The sequence below is a fragment of the Eriocheir sinensis genome, chromosome 9 (genome assembly GCF_024679095.1).
Source record: "Eriocheir sinensis breed Jianghai 21 chromosome 9, ASM2467909v1, whole genome shotgun sequence".
NCBI classification, from domain to species: Eukaryota; Metazoa; Arthropoda; class Malacostraca; order Decapoda; family Varunidae; genus Eriocheir; species Eriocheir sinensis.
Window position 1 is genome coordinate 18,995,398 of NC_066517.1, and position 20,628 is coordinate 19,016,025.

At 41.4% G+C, this 20,628-nt stretch overlaps 2 protein-coding genes across 5 annotated transcripts; one reads left to right on the forward strand and one right to left on the reverse strand.

Annotated features, from left to right (window-relative positions):
• Positions 1-3,509: 3,509 nt before the first annotated feature.
• LOC126996080 (integrin-linked protein kinase homolog pat-4-like) lies at positions 3,510-14,511 on the forward strand. Of its 4 annotated transcripts, none has more exons than XM_050856171.1 (10): positions 3,510-3,579; positions 4,772-4,869; positions 5,235-5,400; positions 5,688-5,880; positions 6,047-6,127; positions 6,215-6,410; positions 6,714-6,957; positions 7,288-7,387; positions 7,547-7,677; positions 8,151-14,511. In XM_050856171.1, exons 2-10 carry the CDS (start codon positions 4,781-4,783, stop codon positions 8,298-8,300), a joined length of 1,350 nt encoding a protein of 449 aa, XP_050712128.1. In that variant the 5' UTR covers positions 3,510-3,579; positions 4,772-4,780; the 3' UTR covers positions 8,301-14,511. The 4 variants fall into 4 exon arrangements, with proteins under 4 accessions (XP_050712128.1, XP_050712129.1, XP_050712131.1 ...); XM_050856172.1 differs by lacking the exon at positions 3,510-3,579 and adding an exon at positions 3,792-3,851; XM_050856174.1 differs by lacking the exon at positions 3,510-3,579 and adding an exon at positions 3,816-3,839.
• On the reverse strand, positions 11,220-20,005 carry LOC126996081 (uncharacterized). The gene is made up of 3 exons (XM_050856175.1): positions 19,840-20,005; positions 18,781-18,980; positions 11,220-17,737 (listed from the first exon to the last, which is right to left on the reverse strand). The coding sequence occupies exons 2-3, from the start codon at positions 18,952-18,954 to the stop codon at positions 16,931-16,933; spliced, it is 981 nt and encodes a 326-aa protein (XP_050712132.1). The 5' UTR covers positions 18,955-18,980; positions 19,840-20,005; the 3' UTR covers positions 11,220-16,930.
• Between the last annotated feature and the right edge of the window lie 623 nt (positions 20,006-20,628).

Here is a 20,628-nt window from a genome sequence, read left to right on the forward strand (position 1 = left end):
GCCCTTATTACTAACCCCTTCTTCCATTCAAACACCTCCTTCAGCCCCCACTCCAGGTGAGACCAAGCCCAGTGTAAACTACAATGTAAAGGACAAGAATTAAAAAGCATTCGATCCCCTTCCCCTGCAAGTTATGAAAATGTTCACAATTGGAAAAAGAAAATAATCAGTCCCTTGAGATGATAAATAATTAAAGAAAAAACATAAACATTGCGAGATAAAATTGTGACGGCCACATCACTTTATCTCCATAGCTAAATCTTCTTATCTGAGCAGCAAATACTGTTATCGTTTTATCATCTTCATAGTTAATGATAAATACGCACCCAGGGAAGCATATTTTACAACCCCTCCCTCCCACAGACAGACAGACAGACAGACAGACATATAGCTAGACCACTTAGGACCACATATAGTTTCTGTGTGGTCGGAATATCTATGTAAATCTATGTAAATCCCCCTCTCCCCCGCACCGCAGTTAGTCTTCTCAAACAGTCTTTTTCATCTCGTTCATGACTGAAGGTGTGAAGGCTAAAAATTATCGTACAGTTTGTATTCCATGTATGCGAATCGGTACATTATCATTTCATGTCAGGCTATAAAAGAAGAAAGAAGTTTTGAATATGATTTGAAAGAAACGGATGTCAGATTACGATGGGTATGGTCGGACTGGGTGGAGGAGAGCTCTCAGAAACATCGACTCCACATAAAAGAAGAGGGAGAGGATGATCAGAGGGAAATATTTTAAACAGGGTAGTGTAGAGTAAAAACAGGAAGATCTATATAATTAGTGAGGGCAGAGAAGGCCATTAGGTAGACTTTGATGGGTGTGGCTATATACAAATTACCTAAAAGCATTAGAGAGAGAGAGAGAGAGAGAGAGAGAGAGAGAGAGAGAGAGAGAGAGAGAGAGAGAGAGAGAGAGAGAGAGAGAGAGAGAGAGTTACAACAACATCCTGTCTGTACTAATAAGGCAAGCCACATCATCACGCACTCACCATCATCATCATCATCATCATTATCATCAACAACATTGGTAACCTAGCTAATCTAATTAAAATTCCACCCAATACACAGGTACACATTCTTCAACCCACGTAATAGAAACTAAGTCCAACTCAAGCTTCATGTGTAAAATTGAACTGTCTGGAGCCCTCGAAAACGTTAACAAACAGCGAAAGAATGAAGAGGGAAAAGTAGAAGAGGGAGAGGCAGGATGGAGCAGCTGGCTATCTGTGGAAGTGGGCGTGGCCGGCTTGGTCACAAACGTTTGGGATTTAACTTTATACTCTCGTTCTTTGCTTGTTATCCATCTGGTTCTTCTTCCTCCGCACTTCTGTTACACCACTCTGAAATTTGGAAGGGAAGTGGACCATCACGTACAAAGAGACAAACAATTAATTAAAATGCTTGAAACGATGAAATTAGTCACGTCATCCGTTTATTTTCTCCTCTGACTCCTGCGTTTCTGCTTCCTATTAATCTTGTTCTTTTCTTTCGCAGGCATTATAGGAAGGAAAGTACACCATCAAATACACGAGATCAACAATTTAAAAAGGCTTGCAACATGACAAAAATTAGCCATCAGTATTTTTTTACTTCTTATTCTCCTGTTTCTGCCTCCCAATCGCCTTGTTACATCATTCTGGCATTACGAAGGGAAGCATATCATCAAAAACAAGAGATAAACAAAAAAAAAGGCTTGAAACACGGAAAAAATAGCCATATTAGTTTCTTTCCCTCTTTATTCTGGGTTTTCTGCTTCCTACTATTTCTTTTTTATAGTCTTGTTCTTCTTCCTTCGCGCTTAATTGCTACTTCATTCCACCATTAGGAAAAAAATACACCATGGAGTCATATCAGTTTATTCTTCCCCTCTTTATTCTCGGTTTTCTGCTTCCTACTAGTGTTTTATAGTCTTGTTCTTCTTCCTTCGCGCTTAATTGCTACTTCATTCTAGCATTAGGAAAAAAATACACCATGGATATCAGTTTATTCTTTCCCTCTTTTATTCTCGGTTTTCTGCTTCCTACTAGTGTTTTATAGTCTTGTTCTTCTTCCTTCGCACTTGCTACTTCATTCTAGCATTAGGAGAAAAAAATACACCATGGAGTCATCAGTTTATTATTTCCCTCTTTATTCTCGGTTTTCTGCTTCCTACTATTTCTTTTTTAGTCTTGTTCTTCTTCCTTCGCGCTTAATTGCTACTTCATTCTAGCATTAGGAAAAAAAAAAACACCATGGAGTCATATTAGTTTATTCTTTCCCTCTTTATTCTGGGTTTTCTGCTTCCTACTATTTCTTTTTTATAGTCTTGTTCTTCTTCCTTCGCACTTAATTGCTACTTCATTCTAGCATTAGGAAAAAAATACACCATGGATATCAGTTTATTCTTTCCCTCTTTATTCTGGGTTTTCTGCTTCCTACTAGTGTTTTATAGTCTTGTTCTTCTTCCTTCGCGCTTAATTGCTACTTCATTCTAGCATTAGGAGAAAAAATTACACCATGGAGTCATCAGTTTATTATTTCCCTCTTTATTCTCGGTTTTCTGCTTCCTACTAGTGTTTTATAGTCTTGTTCTTCTTCCTTCGCGCTTAATTGCTACTTCATTCTAGCATTAGGAGAAAAAATTACACCATGGAGTCATCAGTTTATTATTTCCCTCTATTCTTATTTTTCTGCCGCCTATATACTCGTCTCGTTCTTCTTCTCATGCACCTCTCTTACTTTATTATACATTACGAAGGGAAGTACACCATCAAATGCAAGAGATAAACAATGAACATACTTGAAACACAATAAAATTAGGTAGCTATATATATATATATGTTTAGCTCTCGTTCTTATCTAGCATCGCAACTCCCTGACAATTCGCCCCGACTCACCGCAGATTAATTCCTCACAAGAACTGGAGCAAATGATATTAAAAAAAACGCCAAGAAAACAACTAATTTAAACTGATGACCTTAATTGGCTGCACACACACACACACACACACACACACACACACACTCACCTACCCCCCCCCACCCCCCCACACACACACAGACCAGCTACTGTGCGTGGGTGCAGAAGACTCATAACATCGCAATATAGCCAATTTAAAAGATCCACTTCATAATAAACCTTCAAATTACAGAAATACAACTGTAGAGAAATTAGGTAATCCATTCAAACGGAGCCATCACAGCAATTTTCAAGAGTAATGGAAAGCTTTGAATACTGATAAATAGCCAAATATCAAGCTCCGCGCCATAATAAATCCTCAGAATGTTATAATAAAGGCCATATATACTTAGCAAAGCCGTTTAATCCGTATGATACATGAGATATAGGAATATACTGGAGATATAACGAGAGGGAGAGAGGACAGCCCTTACCCACTGACTCACACCCATAACAACACTACCCAGCTTAACGAACCTCCAAAATCCAATAAAATCTCGATATACTACCAAACAAACCCACTTAAACACGTAATAGAAGCAAAATAAAGGATAGTTAAGAATGCGCAGAGGCGAGAGTCATCTGTTCAGTGTTTACCGGAGAGGTGTGGTGAAGGGGGACGGACGCCAGATGGTGAGAACTTGCTTTATTTCACCTTTTTTCAGCCTCCAGGACCGCCGGGAGGAATGACAGGAGGATAGAAAGGGACTGAGAGGACTAGAGAAAGTAGGGACGTGCGGTGTGGCGTCTGCAAAAGGGAAATAGTCGCTGATCTAACTTTTACGTGGGTGGATGAGGGAAGGGTATTTTTAGGCCAGGGCGGGCTGCCAGACGCTTGTTTTTCTCGCTACGGTGAAAATTTAGGCTCGGCGAGGTGGTGTGAGGTTACTGAGGTGCGCCGCCAGGTGTGTGTAGGCCTATGACACCTGGTTACCTGTGTGTGTTGTTAATTAGCCAGAGACATGTATTGGTCTACCTGCTTGCTTGCCTCTTCCTCCCTTACACCTGTTGGCATTAGTGGGGACAGGTGTGAAAGTAGCGGGTGTGTAGGTTTGTGTGGGCCTATGACACCTGGTTACCTGTGTGTGTGTGTTGTTAATTAGCCAGGAACATGTATTGGTCTACTTGCTTGCTTGCCTCTTCCTGCCTTACACCTGTTGGCATTAGTGGGGACAGGTGTGAAGGTAGCAGGTGTTCAGGGGAGACAGGTGTGAAGGTGTGTGTAGGCCTGTGACTCGTGCATAACCCTGAAATGCCAGACTTTTTCTCTTTTACTATACTCCCATACGGCCACCACGCCGGGGATCGAACCCGCGACCAGCGTAACGGGAGAGCCACTCCTTTACCAGTCAGCCAAACAGGTACCCCCCTGGCAGAGGGAGTTATGGGAGGCTAGCCCATTAGGCTTAGTCGCCGTGGCACTACAACCCCATGTGTCTAGTTAATTAGTCAGTCTCACCTGCTGGCCTACCTGCTTGCCTGTCTCCCGCTACCATACACCTGATAGTATTAGTGGTGACAGGTGTGAAAGTATTAGGTTTTCAGGTGTGTGCAGTGCTGTGATACCTGGATAACCCATTTGTATCTAGTTAATTAGCCAGAGACATCTATTGGTCTACCTATTGGCCTATTTTTCCCCATACACCTGTTGTCATAAGTATCATAAGGTGTACAAAATAATGTCCATCTATTAGCATTATTCCGGAAGTCCGCCTGTTTCACTGCGAAGGCCACCATTGTGCTGTATGACATACTTTTTGCACATAAAACTCACTGCCATATTCCTTTGCCTGTCTTCATGTAACCTCTTGTGACCTCCCAACAGCTGTGAGCCATGGAGGACATCTTCCACTGGTGTCGTGAGGGCAACACGGTGCAGGTGCGGCTGTGGCTGGATGACACCGAACACGACCTCAACCAGGGGTGAGGACAAGGGGGATGTGCTGTGGCAGATCCCGATAATAGAACAAATACCGACTTGTCGCTATCTTGCTTGTATCTTAAACCCTTGGTCACAGTAGCTTCTCTCACACCAGCAGACCCAGCACCCCAATCTCTATCCTACTCAAATCTTAAATTATGTTCTTTTCTCTGTCTAATTCATATCTAAAATCATGCATTTTGACCTAGTAGCTTTTCACAGCAATAGACCAAGCACCCAAACCTATATCATACTAATTATTTTAATTTAAACCCTTTGACCCATTAGTTTCTCTCACATCAGCAGTCCCAGCACCCCAGTATCCCCCCTCACACCCAGCACCCTAACCTCTCCCCTCCACTCACAGGGACGACCATGGGTTCTCGCTGCTGCACTGGGCAGCCAAGGAGGGCCACCTTTCCATTGTTGACATGCTGGTGAGCCGCGGCGCGCGCATCAACCCAACCAACCTTGGGGACGACATACCCCTTCACCTGGCTGTGGCCCACGGACACAGGGATGTTGTCACTATTGTGAGTGGCACTCTTTAACATACAGTTTACTTCAGTGCTTGTTAATCCATAAGCTGCTACACCCCCACTTTAGACCATATTCTTTTCCTTATCCTAGCTATTATCTCCTAATTTTCCTTCTCATCTACTTTCTCCTGGTTGCTGTCTCCTTTTTCCCCTTCCTTCTCCTCCTCCTCATTCATAATCTCTTCCTCCCAGTTGTTGCAAACCAGTTTAATCAGTCAGGCATACAAGAATATGATTTATTACTTGCACAGTAACACTCATCTGTGTCTTTTTTATTCCAGCTGCTGCGACACAAAGCAGATGTGAACTTCATTAATGAGCACGGCAACACGCCCTTGCACTATGCCTGTTTCTGGGGCTACGCACAGATCGCCGAGGACTTGGTGCATTACGGGGCCTCCGTCTCTATCGCCAACAAGTATGGGGACGTCCCCCTCGACAAGTGCCGGGGTGCCATGGCCAAGAAGCTCCACAGTAAGCTGGAATATCCCTTTTTACCCATTTTAAAATCATGATGAGATCTCATTGAATTCAGAAGATTGGTGCTTTGGAAAGACAAGCTATGTGATTATTCTTATTCATATTCTTCTTAATATTACTATGATGATGCCACGCTGATCTGTGACACCTCCTCTGACAGATATGGCTGTGGACAGTGGACAGAACCTCGAGAAAGTCGCTTTCAAGGACCAGAGTTGGCTGGGCCTCAAGACCCGAAGCCGTAAGTGTGGCTTTCTCTTATGTTAAATGAATGTCATAATTATAAATAAATCATCCAGTTGTGGTAACTGCATCATTGTACCTTTAGGAGATGCCACGCTGTCTCGCCACAAGGGCATCAACATCAATGAGCTGGCCCTGCACACCAAGATGGCCGTAAGTCCCTCTGGGGAGCTGTGGCGTGGCAAGTGGCAGGGCAATGAGATCGTGGCCAAGATCCTTGCCCTCAGGGAGTGCTCCAGCCGCATCTGTCGCGACTTCAATGAGGAGTTCCCAAGACTAAGGTAGATAGAGATAAGCTGGAAAGTGGTGATGCCAAGCCAATGTTTACTCCTTAATCTTCTTTCTCTTCACCAGGATATTCTCTAACCCTAACCCAAATTTATTAAGTCATGATTACTGTTAAATCTTCTTTCTCCCATCCCAGGATATTTTTTAACTAATTCAGTGTTTAATCTCTTTTTTTTTTTCCCCTCTTCTTCCCAGTGTTTATTTATCCCTCTCTTTCTCTAACTCCAATTGTTTAATCTTCTCTCTTTCCCCCTCTTCACCCTTGTCAGTGTTTAATCATTCCTTTCTTCCTCCAGGATATTCTCCCACCCTAACGTGCTGCCGGTGGTGGGGTGCTGCAACAGCCCCCCGAACCTGGTGGTAATCACACAGTACCTCCCACACGGCTCCCTCTTCAACATGCTGCACCAGGAGAGCAACATTGTCGTTGAAACTGCCCAGGTGCTCAAGTTTGCCCTGGACATTGCCAAGGGAATGGCCTTCATCCATTCCCTTGAGAGGCTAGTGCCCAACTTGTACCTCTCTTCCAAGCATGTCATGGTAAGCTGGGTGTGTGATGGTGATGGTTGTGGGTGTGAAATGGCTTTTAGATTCTGGTTACTATAGTCATCATACACCAAGCTGACCCAGAAGCCCCACCCCCTCTTCTATAGCTAAGGGAGCTGATCGGTTGGTTGAAAGGACTCTGGAATTAGGAGTTAATTTTACCATGGAGATAGGTGAGGGAGGGGAGCGAATGCTGACTATAGTTTACTCAGTTGCAAGCAAAAATGTCAGTCATTTTAAACTGAAGTGACTCGTTAGCCTTTATGTCATCTTTTAACATTCACAAAACTACCAATTCCTAACATTGCTTTTCCTCCCCCACAGATTGATGATGACCTCACGGCCCGTGTCAGCATGGCAGACGCTAAGTTCTCATTCCAGGAGAGAGGGAAGATATATTCACCCCAGTGGTTCTCACCTGAAGGTAATGGTAGAGGGGAAGAAAGAGGGAAGAGTAGTGGTGGGTGCACTGAGTGGTGACTGCCTCCTCTGATGTACGTAATATGAAAGCCTCGATTCCTACAGGCTTGTATCCCCCCTACCCTTTTCTTACCGTCCTTTCCTCCTTCCCTTCCCTTGACAGCCCTCCAGAAGAAACCCAAGGACCTGAATGTCAAGGCATCAGACATGTGGAGTTTTGCAGTGACCCTGTGGGAGATGGCGACGAGGGAGGTGCCATTTGCTGACCTCCCCCCCATGGAGGCCGGCCTGAAGGTAGGTGACACAGGGGGAAGGGGGAAAGGAATGAATGTTGATGCTAAGTTCTCTCTCTCTGATTATGCATCATTATTCTCTTAAGTTTCATGATTATAGTACAAACTTTTATTTCTTATTATACATTCTCATCTGCACTTTTGTAAATGTACTGCTCTTTGTTATTGTTTTTTCTTATTACACAAAAAAATCTTACCTCATCCTTATTCACCCATCACAATTCAATCCTTCCCTCTATACACAAATACACAATCCCTCTCACTATCTTCACCAATCTCATATATATAGCATCATTTCATCCCTTCTTTGCATAACACACACACACACACACACACACACACACTGGACAAATACAGATATGGAGACGGGACCACGCAAGCGTAAGCCCAGGCCCTGTAAAACTACAACTAGGTAAATACACACACACACACACACAAATCCCTCTTATTAATCTTTTCCTTCCTCACCCACAGATAGCATTAGAGAGCCTGAGGGTGAATGTGCCACCTGGTCTCTCGCCCCACATCTCCAAGCTCATCAAGATCTGCATGAACGAGGACCCAGGGAAGCGGCCGTCCTTTGATATGATCATCCCCATCCTAGAGAAGATGTGCTCCCAGTAGTGACCTCCTGCTCCGCGTCCTTCCATCGTAAGACTGTGGGGATCCTCTACATGTAATCTTGTCCTTATTGCCCATACATGTGAAGGACTTTGTGTACATTCAGTTTTATATGCTTTTACGAAGGCCCTGAGTACACACATATCTAAAACGGTGTGTAATAAATAGGTTCATGTAATAATGATAATAACAACCACATTACTTGTTCACCAAATCAAGGCTTATCCTGTACTCATAAAGAAAGGTTCATTCAATACACCTTTATTATGTACACATACAGTATCTATAATCCACTGAGTATATTAAATAGAGGGTCCATGAATATAATCAAGGTTCATATTAACATCACCTCCCATACGTATAAAGAAATGATAGGCAGATCTATAACTACGAATGATTAGAATTGAGAGCTTCTGTCTGCTAAAGAGAGCTTTGGATACATAGCATTTTATACATGAAAAGCTGTTTACCTTCCCTCACTGTGTATAAAACTACAAATGAATGAGTGGACTTGCTGAATTCAATGTGAACCTTTACCTAAGTACTGCATAATGATCCTCACTCTGGTTCCCACGGTAGATGAATCTGATAGATACAAATATGACAGAAATAAACAAAATAAAGAAAAAAGAAATATAACATAAATAAACAAATGAATATATACAACAGAATAAATGGATGAACAAAAATAGAAATTCAAAGGAAAAAAGTAAATACAGCAGCACACTTGGATTATGATACTGCCCGAGAATATTCTTGATACTTGAAGAAGGAAGAAAAATACAAAAAAAATAATAATAATAAAAACATGAAGACTCTTAGATATTGAAAGAAAATATCATTGAATCCCTGAGACATGTTTCTTGCCAAGTCCACCTCTAAAGACAAGAATATTTTTAGTTAGGCTTTATGTAGAAGGAAGGTTATGTCCACCTCTCATTCAGCGGAGACGAATCCCACTCACCAGTCAAGGCAATAGAAACCCTTGCCACTGTATCTCCCGGACATTTATCAGCATGTTCAGGAGTGAGGAAGGGAGCGTATGCGTGTGTGGGCTCATGCATACGCCTCTCTTTATAATTGTTGAATCTATGACCCACATTAATGCACACTCCTAACCAGTAACTTGTCCATATTTATGTTTATATATCTCTCCCACCCATTAATTATTCACCATTTGTGTTTCCATGTTTTTTAACCAGTAATTTATCCACCTCTGTGTATGTATCTGTTTCATGTAATAATTTGTTTGTTGTCTTGTTTTTGTGAAATTGTAGACTGACAACATTTTTTTCCTCCGTTTCATGATTTAAGGTTCAGATCCTACCTCATGTATTCAATTCCATTATTTTTGTGTCAAATTTTTATTGTTCACTTCGACTTTTTTCCCAATTTATAATTTTTATAAATTATCTTTTATTTATATTTCTCAGCATTCATTTTCAGTGCAATCAATTTTTGGTGGCACAGTGTGATTGTTGGCATGAGAAATTTTACCATGAGCAGGAAAACTTATGGAGGAAACAAATGTACACTATATAACATGGTAATGCGAGATTGCAAAACCTCTTGACAGCAATACATTTCCTCTGTTAATATAGTAAGGCTTTTGCAAACATTTCCTAATTCTATGTTCTTCAAAGTGCATTATTGTACAAGTCAATGTATAGGTAATGTAGCTAGTTCAAGGAAGAGAAATTTACATATAGCATATATATATTTTCTTGTCACTATAATTTAATATCAGTAATAAGGTATTTCCATGATTTTGGTAGAAAGAAGAAATATGTAATTTTCATATTATGAATTATGGTAAACACATATATATTTTCTTCTATTTTTAAGTCTAATCATGTTTTTATAGATGAATGAACAGTATCCTAGGCAGTAGTACATATGATCACTTTAATAATAACATGCTCTCTCCAGTTAAGTAGTGTTAGCCATCCATCTTGGATTTGTGTTTACAAAACACACACACAGGACTAACAGATAGGTTCTCCACTATGAGATAAGAGTAATGTCCTTGTTTTGAGCCAGTTGCCCTACTCGTGCTGTTGTATTGTGGACCCACGTTGTCGTAGTGGTGCAGTGTCTAGCAGTCCAGTGAGGCCTTGCTCTTCTCTCTTAGGTGCATTTTAAGACTAAAAACACTTCTGTACTCGACTCCATTACTGCAGTATCCCACCCACTACCAGTAAGATATGAAGGATGGCAAGCCACTCAGGAGTTCTTGAAGCACTGTGGGACTCAATGACATAGAGTTGTATAAAGTATGGACTCCTCTACTAACACCAACCTGTGTTGGAGGTGACTAACCATTCAGAAGTTCTTTAAACACCAAATAACTCTTTGGCAAGTGGAGTTGTGCATTGTTTATGAATTCATAAACAATCCTCAGACCTCTTCTGCCAACAAGATTTATAGATGACTAATTGTACAGAAGTTCTTTCAGCACTGAATAATGCTGCAGCAAATGGAGTTGTTGTGTAATGTTTGTGATCTTCACTGCATACACTTCCTTGTCACATTTTCAGTGTCCCTTTGTATAGCATGATCTCGCTGTCAAGTGCAGTCCTTATACATACAGCCATCAGCCAGACCCAGTAGTGTTAAGACTCTGCTTCCATATGTCTGCTGAATAGTTGCCAAAGTCTATCTGGTATAATCTCATTCTAATGGATCTCAGTATGCAGAAGCTTGACTTAGAATCAGTGATAACTAACGCTGATTTTTATTAATTAAGCTGAAGTATTGGAATATACCTCGCCCTGCCTGGTGTTAGAAGCAGGGTAGTGGTCATAATGAGAAAAAAAATATTATTGATAAGAAGTTTTAATGTTGGCCTTCTGCCTAACTTGGCCCACTAGAATGAGTTTTATTCTAATATTTCAATCCAGTTCTTTGCTGCTCTGTGTATAATGTGTGTATGTTTGTGTGTGTGTGTGTGTGTGTGTGTGTGTGTGTGTGTGTGTGTGTGTGTAAGAGAGAGAGAGATAATATGAGCATACATGTGTGAGAAAGAGATTCATATTTATCTTAATCACTAATAATGCCATCACTAGACAGGATATGGGATGGGGAACAGAAGCCAAAGTTTTGCCCAGTCTTGTTAAACTTGCATCCTTGCTTAAAATTCATATCTTCTGAGATGACGGAATGGAAAGAGAAAAGGACACATGCAGCATGCCAGGCACACATAAAGAATAGTACCTCGTAACATGTAGAAGTGTTCTACTTTACTGATAGTATTATATTCGGCATCATAAAGTCCTCTATTAAAAAAATGATTTAGGGTTTACATACTAAGAAAGTCTTACAATATAGAACATGCAGTAAAACATTGTCTTAGTTTACAAATTGTCAAAATCTAAATACACAGTATTAAAAATTTAATTTGATCTATTAATTTTTGTTCGATTGATGATAGAACCCTTAACATTGGCATTCCTTTATTATTAGAATTGTTTATTGAAAACAAGTTTTCACTTTGATGTGCAACTGGCATGCTGATGTGCCCCATCCTCGGCAGTCCCATGTTGGGGTCTAGGGAGGGTGGCAGTGTAGCATAGCCTCCTTGAGTTTGGTCTTGTCTTAGTCGCCTTACGTTACTTTAATGAAAAATGAGAACATCACACGTTATCTATGCAACTTGTAATATAATAGTACTTCTCGACTTTTATTTCAATACCATAGTCATATGTAATGTACTGCTGCTTCCATAGATGATGCAGTGACAGACGGCTGCAACCGGGATGCCATATTAGAATATAAAACACAAAAGAGGTGGATTCACCTTGATGCATTTCAACCAGTATTCTAATTTAAGCCTCTTTTCTGCGCATCTATGGAAAACATTGCTTTAGGTTTAGTCGACTGCATTTAGAGCAACCTCCCACATAACCAAGTCAAAGTCACATTGCACATAGCATGGCAGTATATACTAGGTCTTAGTGTGGAGCATGCACCTATACACTAATGCTGTGTTTCACCCGTACCTATTCTTTATCTATCCAACTGGATGCCTTATTGCATTTGCAGTGATTTGCTTACTTTCATTGCAAGTGATGAATTGTGGTGCTATTTTTACATGATAATTCAGGAAAGATTAAAGGAATGTATGACATACTATACCTTACCATTAACCCCAAGAATGTGACATAACAGTGTTTACTGATTAAAAATATAGCTAAACATGCTTCAAGACAACCTCACAATATATTCAAGTTGTCCTTGAGGATAAAGCAACACAGCAAATGCCCTTGTTGTGATGGAAGTCACCTGTGTTGTACTCTTGTTATTCATAGCAATTTAACTATGCATGATTCTCACATGCAGGAATGACAAGGGTGAATGTTCATCAGAGAAATTATGCACAAGGTTCGTGGTATATTAATATGAGCAGTAGCCATTTCAGACTTCCCTGAAGTAATTGATTACTGATACATGTCTGAGTGACCATCAGGGTGCCCCTGGTGTCCCCCTTACATATACTGATGTGGCAGTGCAATGTTCAATCTGTACTTCATTGTTTCTAAAGGAAGGAAATCCATGATTAATATATGCCTGATATTTGTAAGCAACAGATAACCCACCAGCTGAGCCACCACTTCATAAGAGGTGATGCGACCAATCAAATAATGTGATCAACTCTGTATTGTGGCATTCACCTACTACTTGAAAGAATGTTGTTTTAGTGGCTTCCATAGCAAGACAGATTCTTTTATTTAATGGCTGAATATTCCTGAAATCTATGTATTTACTGATGTGGTAGGAAGCCATGGATTTGGGTGAGCAGAGTTGAGGAATTTTATCATCTTGCATTACATTTTTTATTAAATTGTTTCTTCCTTGAACTTTTCAGCTTCATATAGAATGCCACATAACTAGAGCATGTCTTAAAGTGTACAGAATTTTTAGCTCCATTGTTCTTTTCCCAACTCTGTCTGGTAGAATGATAACTAGGTTTTTCATCAAACTTTTTCAAACTCTGAAGCTTTTAAGCCCTTAGAAATTTGTAAGTCATGGTCTTGTGTTCCAAACCTTTTAGCTCCCAAACGTTTAGAAGTACTTGCTGCACAATATTCTTGTAAATTAAATCTAAAACTAATTTTTACTGAAAAGCACACCTAGGAACAGACCTCACAGTACGGTAGAGCCCACAGTGTAGACACCGTAGTGACAAGGGAGCTTATAATGTGTACATAGATTAACTTTTGCTAATTATACTAATGCAGCAGAATGTTGTAATGTGGTCCCTGCTTTTGTGATTGTCCGGAATGTGATCAAGGTTGTGCTCAATGGAACCAATGTCACTCATTGTAACGACAGTGACTCACCCAATCAGGTCTGTTTGCAAGTGTGCCATTGTCAGCTACACATAAATAGAAGCAAATGGGGCTCCAGTGTATGATGTCTTTTTCTATTAGGGTATGTTTGCCTATTTTTACTCATCAATCCAATCAGTACAGACTCAAGGGAAAAACTACCCTGAAAAATTTGGCTGAGGCAAAAAAACAAAGTTGTCAAAATTAAGAATGTCATCCATTTTACTCTGACTAATTATTTTACCTCAGCTCAGTTTCAAGTGTTAGATTTCCTGATGTGAATACAAATTGGAATTGTGCTCAGAAATGGGTGAACATTCCCTCAAACATCTCAGTCTTTGTAATAACGCAAAAGTATCTCTTCCATGCCGCCGCCTCACTTGGCCCATTGATTCTCGAGTGGTGGGAAATACAGTCCGCCCTCATACTTGCGGTGGCTTGCGGCCGTGCCTTAAGTCTCTCGTCTCCTAGTTTAGGGTCCATCTGTCCTGCACCCCTGCTGTTCTCGGAGGTGCTGTGATGCATGGATTGGTCACAGACCTCAGCCATGTATTGGGAGCCTCACTCAACCCAGTGGTAACAAAGTCAATGGTGTTTGGTCAGAGATCGGATATTGACTTACTTTCCAAACACCAGTATGTTCACCAATGTGTTTGCACCATTCCAGAGTGCACATACCAGGAAAAAAAGTTACTCTGAAAGAATTGGCTTGGGGTATGAAAATTGTCTAGTGTCTAAAAAATACCTATCAATTGTTAATTTGGCAATATGCACTTCATTTTCATTCCTCAACTCAAATTTCTAGAGAAGTATTTTTAGTGATATGAGCACTGATTGGTGAAAGAATGTGTACAAATTCATGAACAAACCCAATATGACCAGCTTCATTTATGTTTGATTCTGCCCATTACCATGTATTACTTCAGCATGTACAAAATACCCCAACCACAATTAATAGTCACTGTCTCACGTTCAGGGTTGAAACCACATTATACTACTTTATATATGCCATGATTTTTTGCAGATTAAAACATTTTACTGCTTTTATTAATCAGTCGTGCGTACGTACATTTATCTTACTGTGATTAGTTTTAGGCAAATCAGCTTTAAAAGTGTATAATCACATAGACACAAATAATCCTAGGTATTACTTTTTAAACTAATGATAATATTAGGTAGTCTCAGTGTCGCATATCACAGACCAGAAGACTTGGCCAAGGTTTACAGTCCCTGTGTATCCCAGCAAGTTAGCTTACCTTAGACATAGCCATCAACACCCTGAAACTGCTATCAACACCTCTACATCCATTTAGTGAGTTTGGACCATCAAGTATTCACCTACCCACACACCCACCTGCTGCCTGCCACACCAAGACCTTGCCACCAACACCCAGTTACAGAACACAGGTCATCAAGCATCTTCCCTCACACAGACAATTGCTGCCTGCCAACATGAGCTACCCAGCTTACCACAGATATTGCCGCCAATAACCCAACACTGCAATCAACCCACACTCCAGTGAGCACCAACACACCCACACCTAGAACTGCAGTCTATATCACATGCCCACACCCAGATGAGGGGTGGGCTTATCCCAAACATAGTCATCAGCACCTTTACATCCTGTTAGTGAACCCAGGCAGTCCAGTGCTCACCAACATACCCACACCCACACCTGCCCTGTCCACTCCCCTTAATGAATCTCTTCTGCTTTTGTGATTTTCTTGGAAGTGTTCTTAGTCAGTGCCTTTTGGAAGAATAATTTTTGTGTGTATTCTTCACTCACACCCCTCAAGCAGGTCAGCCAAGGCCAACACACACACACACACACACACACACACACACACACACACACACACACACACACACACACACACACACACACTCTGATAGATCAGTCAGTTAAAGCGCTGCACTGCCAGGCTTCACGGCATGGCAGGCAGAGGTTCGAGCCCCGCTCAGGCCAGGTTTTTCCGCTGACTAGGAGTGGTTACTGTCCCCCCTTGAGCAAGGGGGTTGGGGTGTGTGTTGTGTGAAGTCCTGGCAGTACCCAGAGATCGACTAATGAGCCTTGATCTAATGAGGAGGGTACTTGCTGGTGATTGCGAGTCCAACTCGTGATCATGCCGTGGTGAAAAAAAATACACACACACACACACACACACGCATACATTAGCTTTCTGTTTGGTGAGCATGGAGTGTTTGTCAACTAATAACATTAAGTTTGTATAAATCACTGCCAGTTTATGTTAATGAATGCCAGAACCAAAATATTAATATGTATACTAGATCACTTAATAAATGTCTGGAATTTGAAATTATCTTTCCTTCAAGTTAATGTTATATAAACATCATATTATTATTACACACACACACATACACATTCACTCACACACGCACACACTTTTTTTTTTTTTTTTTTGACCAATGGCAACAGTAGGCTTTCTTGGTGGGGCCTGGTGGTCGGCCCCAGCCCGTTGAGACACAGATGTATTTATAGTGGCACCATCTTGCTTGCCTCATTAGGTCTCCGAGCTTATCTTTGATCCTCTTTCAAGAGAATCTAGAGTCTGGGTTGTTAGATGGTCTTCAGGACAGTATGTGGGGTAGTCTTAGGCCACTGGGCAATGACTGGAAAATTGCCAGCTTGTTGTCATGATGACTGGCAGGATGCAAACCTGTGTCTTTTTGAGCGCCACACCAGCACGCTGACCACTCAGCCACCGCCTCCCCAGCATGACAGTATGTGAGAGTCTTTAATGGTCTTGTGTATAATATAATACATAATCCCTGTGTGGGCAATTATGTACTATTTTGTCCTTTACCACTTCACTGTTTCAAGACATTGATCTTTTCAGTGCCAGAAACTAATAGTCAGAGAAGGATACAGTGAACAAGAAAACTGCCACCAGGAGGGATTCATATACTTGGTATGTGGCAAACACTGGGAAGTGGACACTCATGGCATGCATAGTACAGTGTCATCTCTGCCTATGATAAGATGCCCAATAGCCCCCAATGATGGTACTTGCTGCTTCATCAATCAAACACCAGCTATATATATATATACCTTTTGTTCTAACCATTGTAACACATCAGTGTCATTAACATAATCAGTTTCAGACAAAAGTTTGTCTCATACATGGCTGTGTTTAACTGCAACACAGTTGTGTGGGTACATTTAGATACATTAGGCATAGTCTTATGTTATTTATCTAGTCTTCTATAAAAAAAAAAGGGCTGGAGAATTTCAGGGAAAGTTCAGATAGATTTCAAATGTATTCCACACAAAGAAAGCATCTGACTCAGTCTTGACATGATTCCAAAACGGAAGCAAGAGTCGCGTTCCTGCAAACCAGTGAAGCCTTGATGCCCTCCTTAAACAAGTTGTTAGGTGGTTCACGCAGCCACACAAGGTTTGGGCATCGACAAACAATGTAGTTTCTTTTTGCACTGAGTAAGAATCCATCTGAAGGGAGTGTGTGGGATGGGAGGTGTGGCATCATGAAATTGTTCCCAGAAAGAACAACTCCAAACTGTGATTTCCCGTGCGTGTTTGTGTTCACTCCTGCAAAGGCGCCTGGGAAGAGCCTGAGGTTGCTGTCCACGATGCTGAGACGAGACACATTTCCAATGATCCACCGCCCTGAAAGACCTTGTTTGACAGTGACTGAGCGCATCGTGACTGAGGCGCCTTCTGCGCCCTGACACACAACTGACCCCGGCCACGGCCTCACCTTGAAGAGCATTTCCTCCATCACCAGTTCTCTGATTTTACCTACAATGGCAGACTTCATCAGGCTCATGATGGTGGAATTATGGATCTTAAAGTTCATCCCCTCACTATGTATGCTGATCGCGTTCTTACGCAGACTAAGATTTTTTATCAAGTAGAACCTGAGTGTGAAGACATCAACAAAGGACGTGAGGGAGATGCCGTTACTCTCGACTGTTAGGCGACTGATGTCATTGAAAGTGACATTCTCCAGGATATGCAGGTAACTGAAGGCCCCGGGAAACACCATGACTGAGGTGTTTCGGCAGTTCCCAAGGTGGAAAGAACTGGCTAAGTAGAGCGATTGGTCTTCACTCAAGTCTCTCAGGTCCAGTGTCTGCAAAAGAGAGCTGTGGGTGATTGGAACGGGCTATGTTGTTTTGATAATTAAACTGCTAAATTTTGTCCTTAGAATTTTAGTGTTGGTGCATATAGTATCATCCATGTTAATAGAAGATTCAGTATCATGATAAGGAGGTGAGGGTTAGTGGGATAGTTTGTGAAGTCTGAAGAGATAGTGTACTAGATACGATTTTTTATCTCTGGAAGGTATAATATTGATGTTTCTAAACTTAGATTAGTTTGATTTTCTCACTTTTACTCATTACAATCTACAAACAGACCCTGATTAGCCCCAGCCCTCATTCCCACAAGCCAACCGCATCTTCTCTCACCCCACCAAACTCACTCCAAGTCACACCACCAGCAGACACCCCTTCCCTCACCCCACCAAACTCACCCCAAGCCACACCACCAGCAGACACCCCTTCTCTCACCCCACCAAACTCACCCCAAGCCACACCACCAGCAGACACCCCTTCTCTCACCCCACCAAACTCACCCCAAGCCACACCACCAGCAGACACCCCTTCCCTCACCCCACTTAGTCACATCTTCCCTCACCAGACCACCATCACACCTCCCTCACCCAACCATCTCAGAATCACGCCTTCCCAAACCAGGCCATCATCACTACCAAGCCATATACGAGTCACACTTTCCTCCTCTAAGTCAAATTCAACCCACATCTTCCCCAACTAAGCCAAAGCCACACCCACTTTCTTCACCATCACCCCTTCACAAGCCAGCAACAACCCCCACCTTCCGCCACTAAGCCATCAAACACCCCCCTGCCCCCTCCTACACAGCTCACGTCCCCCATTCACCCCTATCAAGCCAGCAGCAAACCCTCCATATCAAACCTGCCTGTGACTTGAACTCTTGCAAAATGGGAGTATCAAGACACCTCTTCACCGAAATTGACCTCTCGTACTAATTACCTTTTGCATTACTTATCAGGCTTTTTTGTTTCCTGTTTTTGTTTCCCTTCCCTATTGCTGTAAAGAAGAAAAAAATAGACCACTGCACTCGATCTCTCACCTTGACAGGAAGGCACGAGCAGAACACCTGGATCTTTGACCTCAGAGCCTTGCACTCACAGCTGGCGCCTTTGAGGAACTGGAGGCACTTCAGCGAGGATGAAGATTGAGCTTTGAGGAGGTTCAGGAAACACAAGCCCCCCAGCAGGATGGCAAACCAGAGTCGCATCGCCATCCCAAAGCTGCGCCCGCCCGTTGGATCTTTGTGATACGAAGAGAGAGAAGAAAAGCGATACTTGGCTGAAGGAGTATAAAATAATAGCAAGTAGAAGAATGGATATACCTGAAGGATGCTCATATAAGTGTTGGCAATAGATGCAAAAATAAGTGAAATGCACACACGATATTATTCACTCAACTTGCAGGAGTTTACACACATAAATACTCTTAAATGCAATAATTAAAGTATAAGTGAGACCAAAAATTATTATAACTTATTGTATTATCAAATATAAAAATGTGCATTATGAAAAAATATAATACCCAAGATATGATTGATTGATTGATTGATACTTTATTGTTGCAAGTAAACAACAAAGAAGAAGGGAGGAGCATGCCGTCCCAACCCCCAGACAGTACAGAGTGTGATTATACAACTAAGGACACATGTGTAAGTAGCAAGATATGAATTATGCAACTAATATATGACCTCGAAAAGTGTCACAACATGCAAATATGATAGATAAAGACATGTTGCACTTTAGAAAATAAAATGTTACAAAAAATAGGCACAAACAATGGTACAAAGCCACAAATTGCTGCCCATCCCCCAAAAAACAAGTTGTAACTCTAGGGTAAAAAATCATAACTTTCAACACCTGTCACAAGACCATAACCGTGTGAGGGTCAAAACTTATAAAAATACATGGGCCAGTAATTACTACTATTATCAGTTACTACTATTACTACTATTATCATGTTCTGTCATTAGTATAGGCTGTTATAATCACATTTCTGCAAAAAAACTACAATAAAGATGAATAAAAAGAAACGGGTAAATCACTGGTCCATCGCAATTCAATACTTCCTAAGGAGAACCGTTAGTTATAAAATATCTTACCCAGGGGCTGTTTTGGACGTCTCCGAGAGCTGGCGTGCGTGCGTATCAGTGAGTGAGGGCGAATAGGAAATGGTGCACTAAGTAGGCAGCCGGCAAGAGTTATGAATATAGGAGGTTACGGTGTCTTATCGCCCTGGTACATCCTGTCAGTCGTCTTCACGCTCCTTGCACAACGAAAATGGGATCTCGGACGCTGGTGAATGAAGAAGAAACTGCTCATCCTTCATTTTGGGTTACTCGCAAACGGCCTAGTGAAGTAATTACTCGAAATCAAACGAAAAGAAAATGTTGGACACTGGAAATTTTTAAAGCATTTCTATCACTTTTCCGTGGGTTTCAGCATACATATATAAAGGAAATAGTCGTGGCGTGATGATTGATTGATTGATTGATAAAAGATACAATGGTAGGAAGGAAAGCACAACAAGGGAGGGGGCAGTACCTCCCCCTGGACAATAAGACAATAAAATGTTGAGAAGAAGCGCGATATGAAACTAAACAGTAAACAGAGGCCTAGAACACTGGTGATGCTTGAGGGAACTCGGCCACATTTGTTGAAAGGTATTAGCATATAGTTACGTGAAAAAAAATATAATAGTTGGCGACTTTATATGTTGTGAAAAAATATGCTACAACGGAAATGGAAGATAATGCCATATTCTGTCCTCACTCAGATAAGATAAATAGACACAGTGCTTGCAGAAAGTATCCATAAGTGACACGAAACTATAACTGAGAGAAGCAGCATCGTTACCAATAAAGTAATTAGAGTCCAGTCCAGTCCAGTAG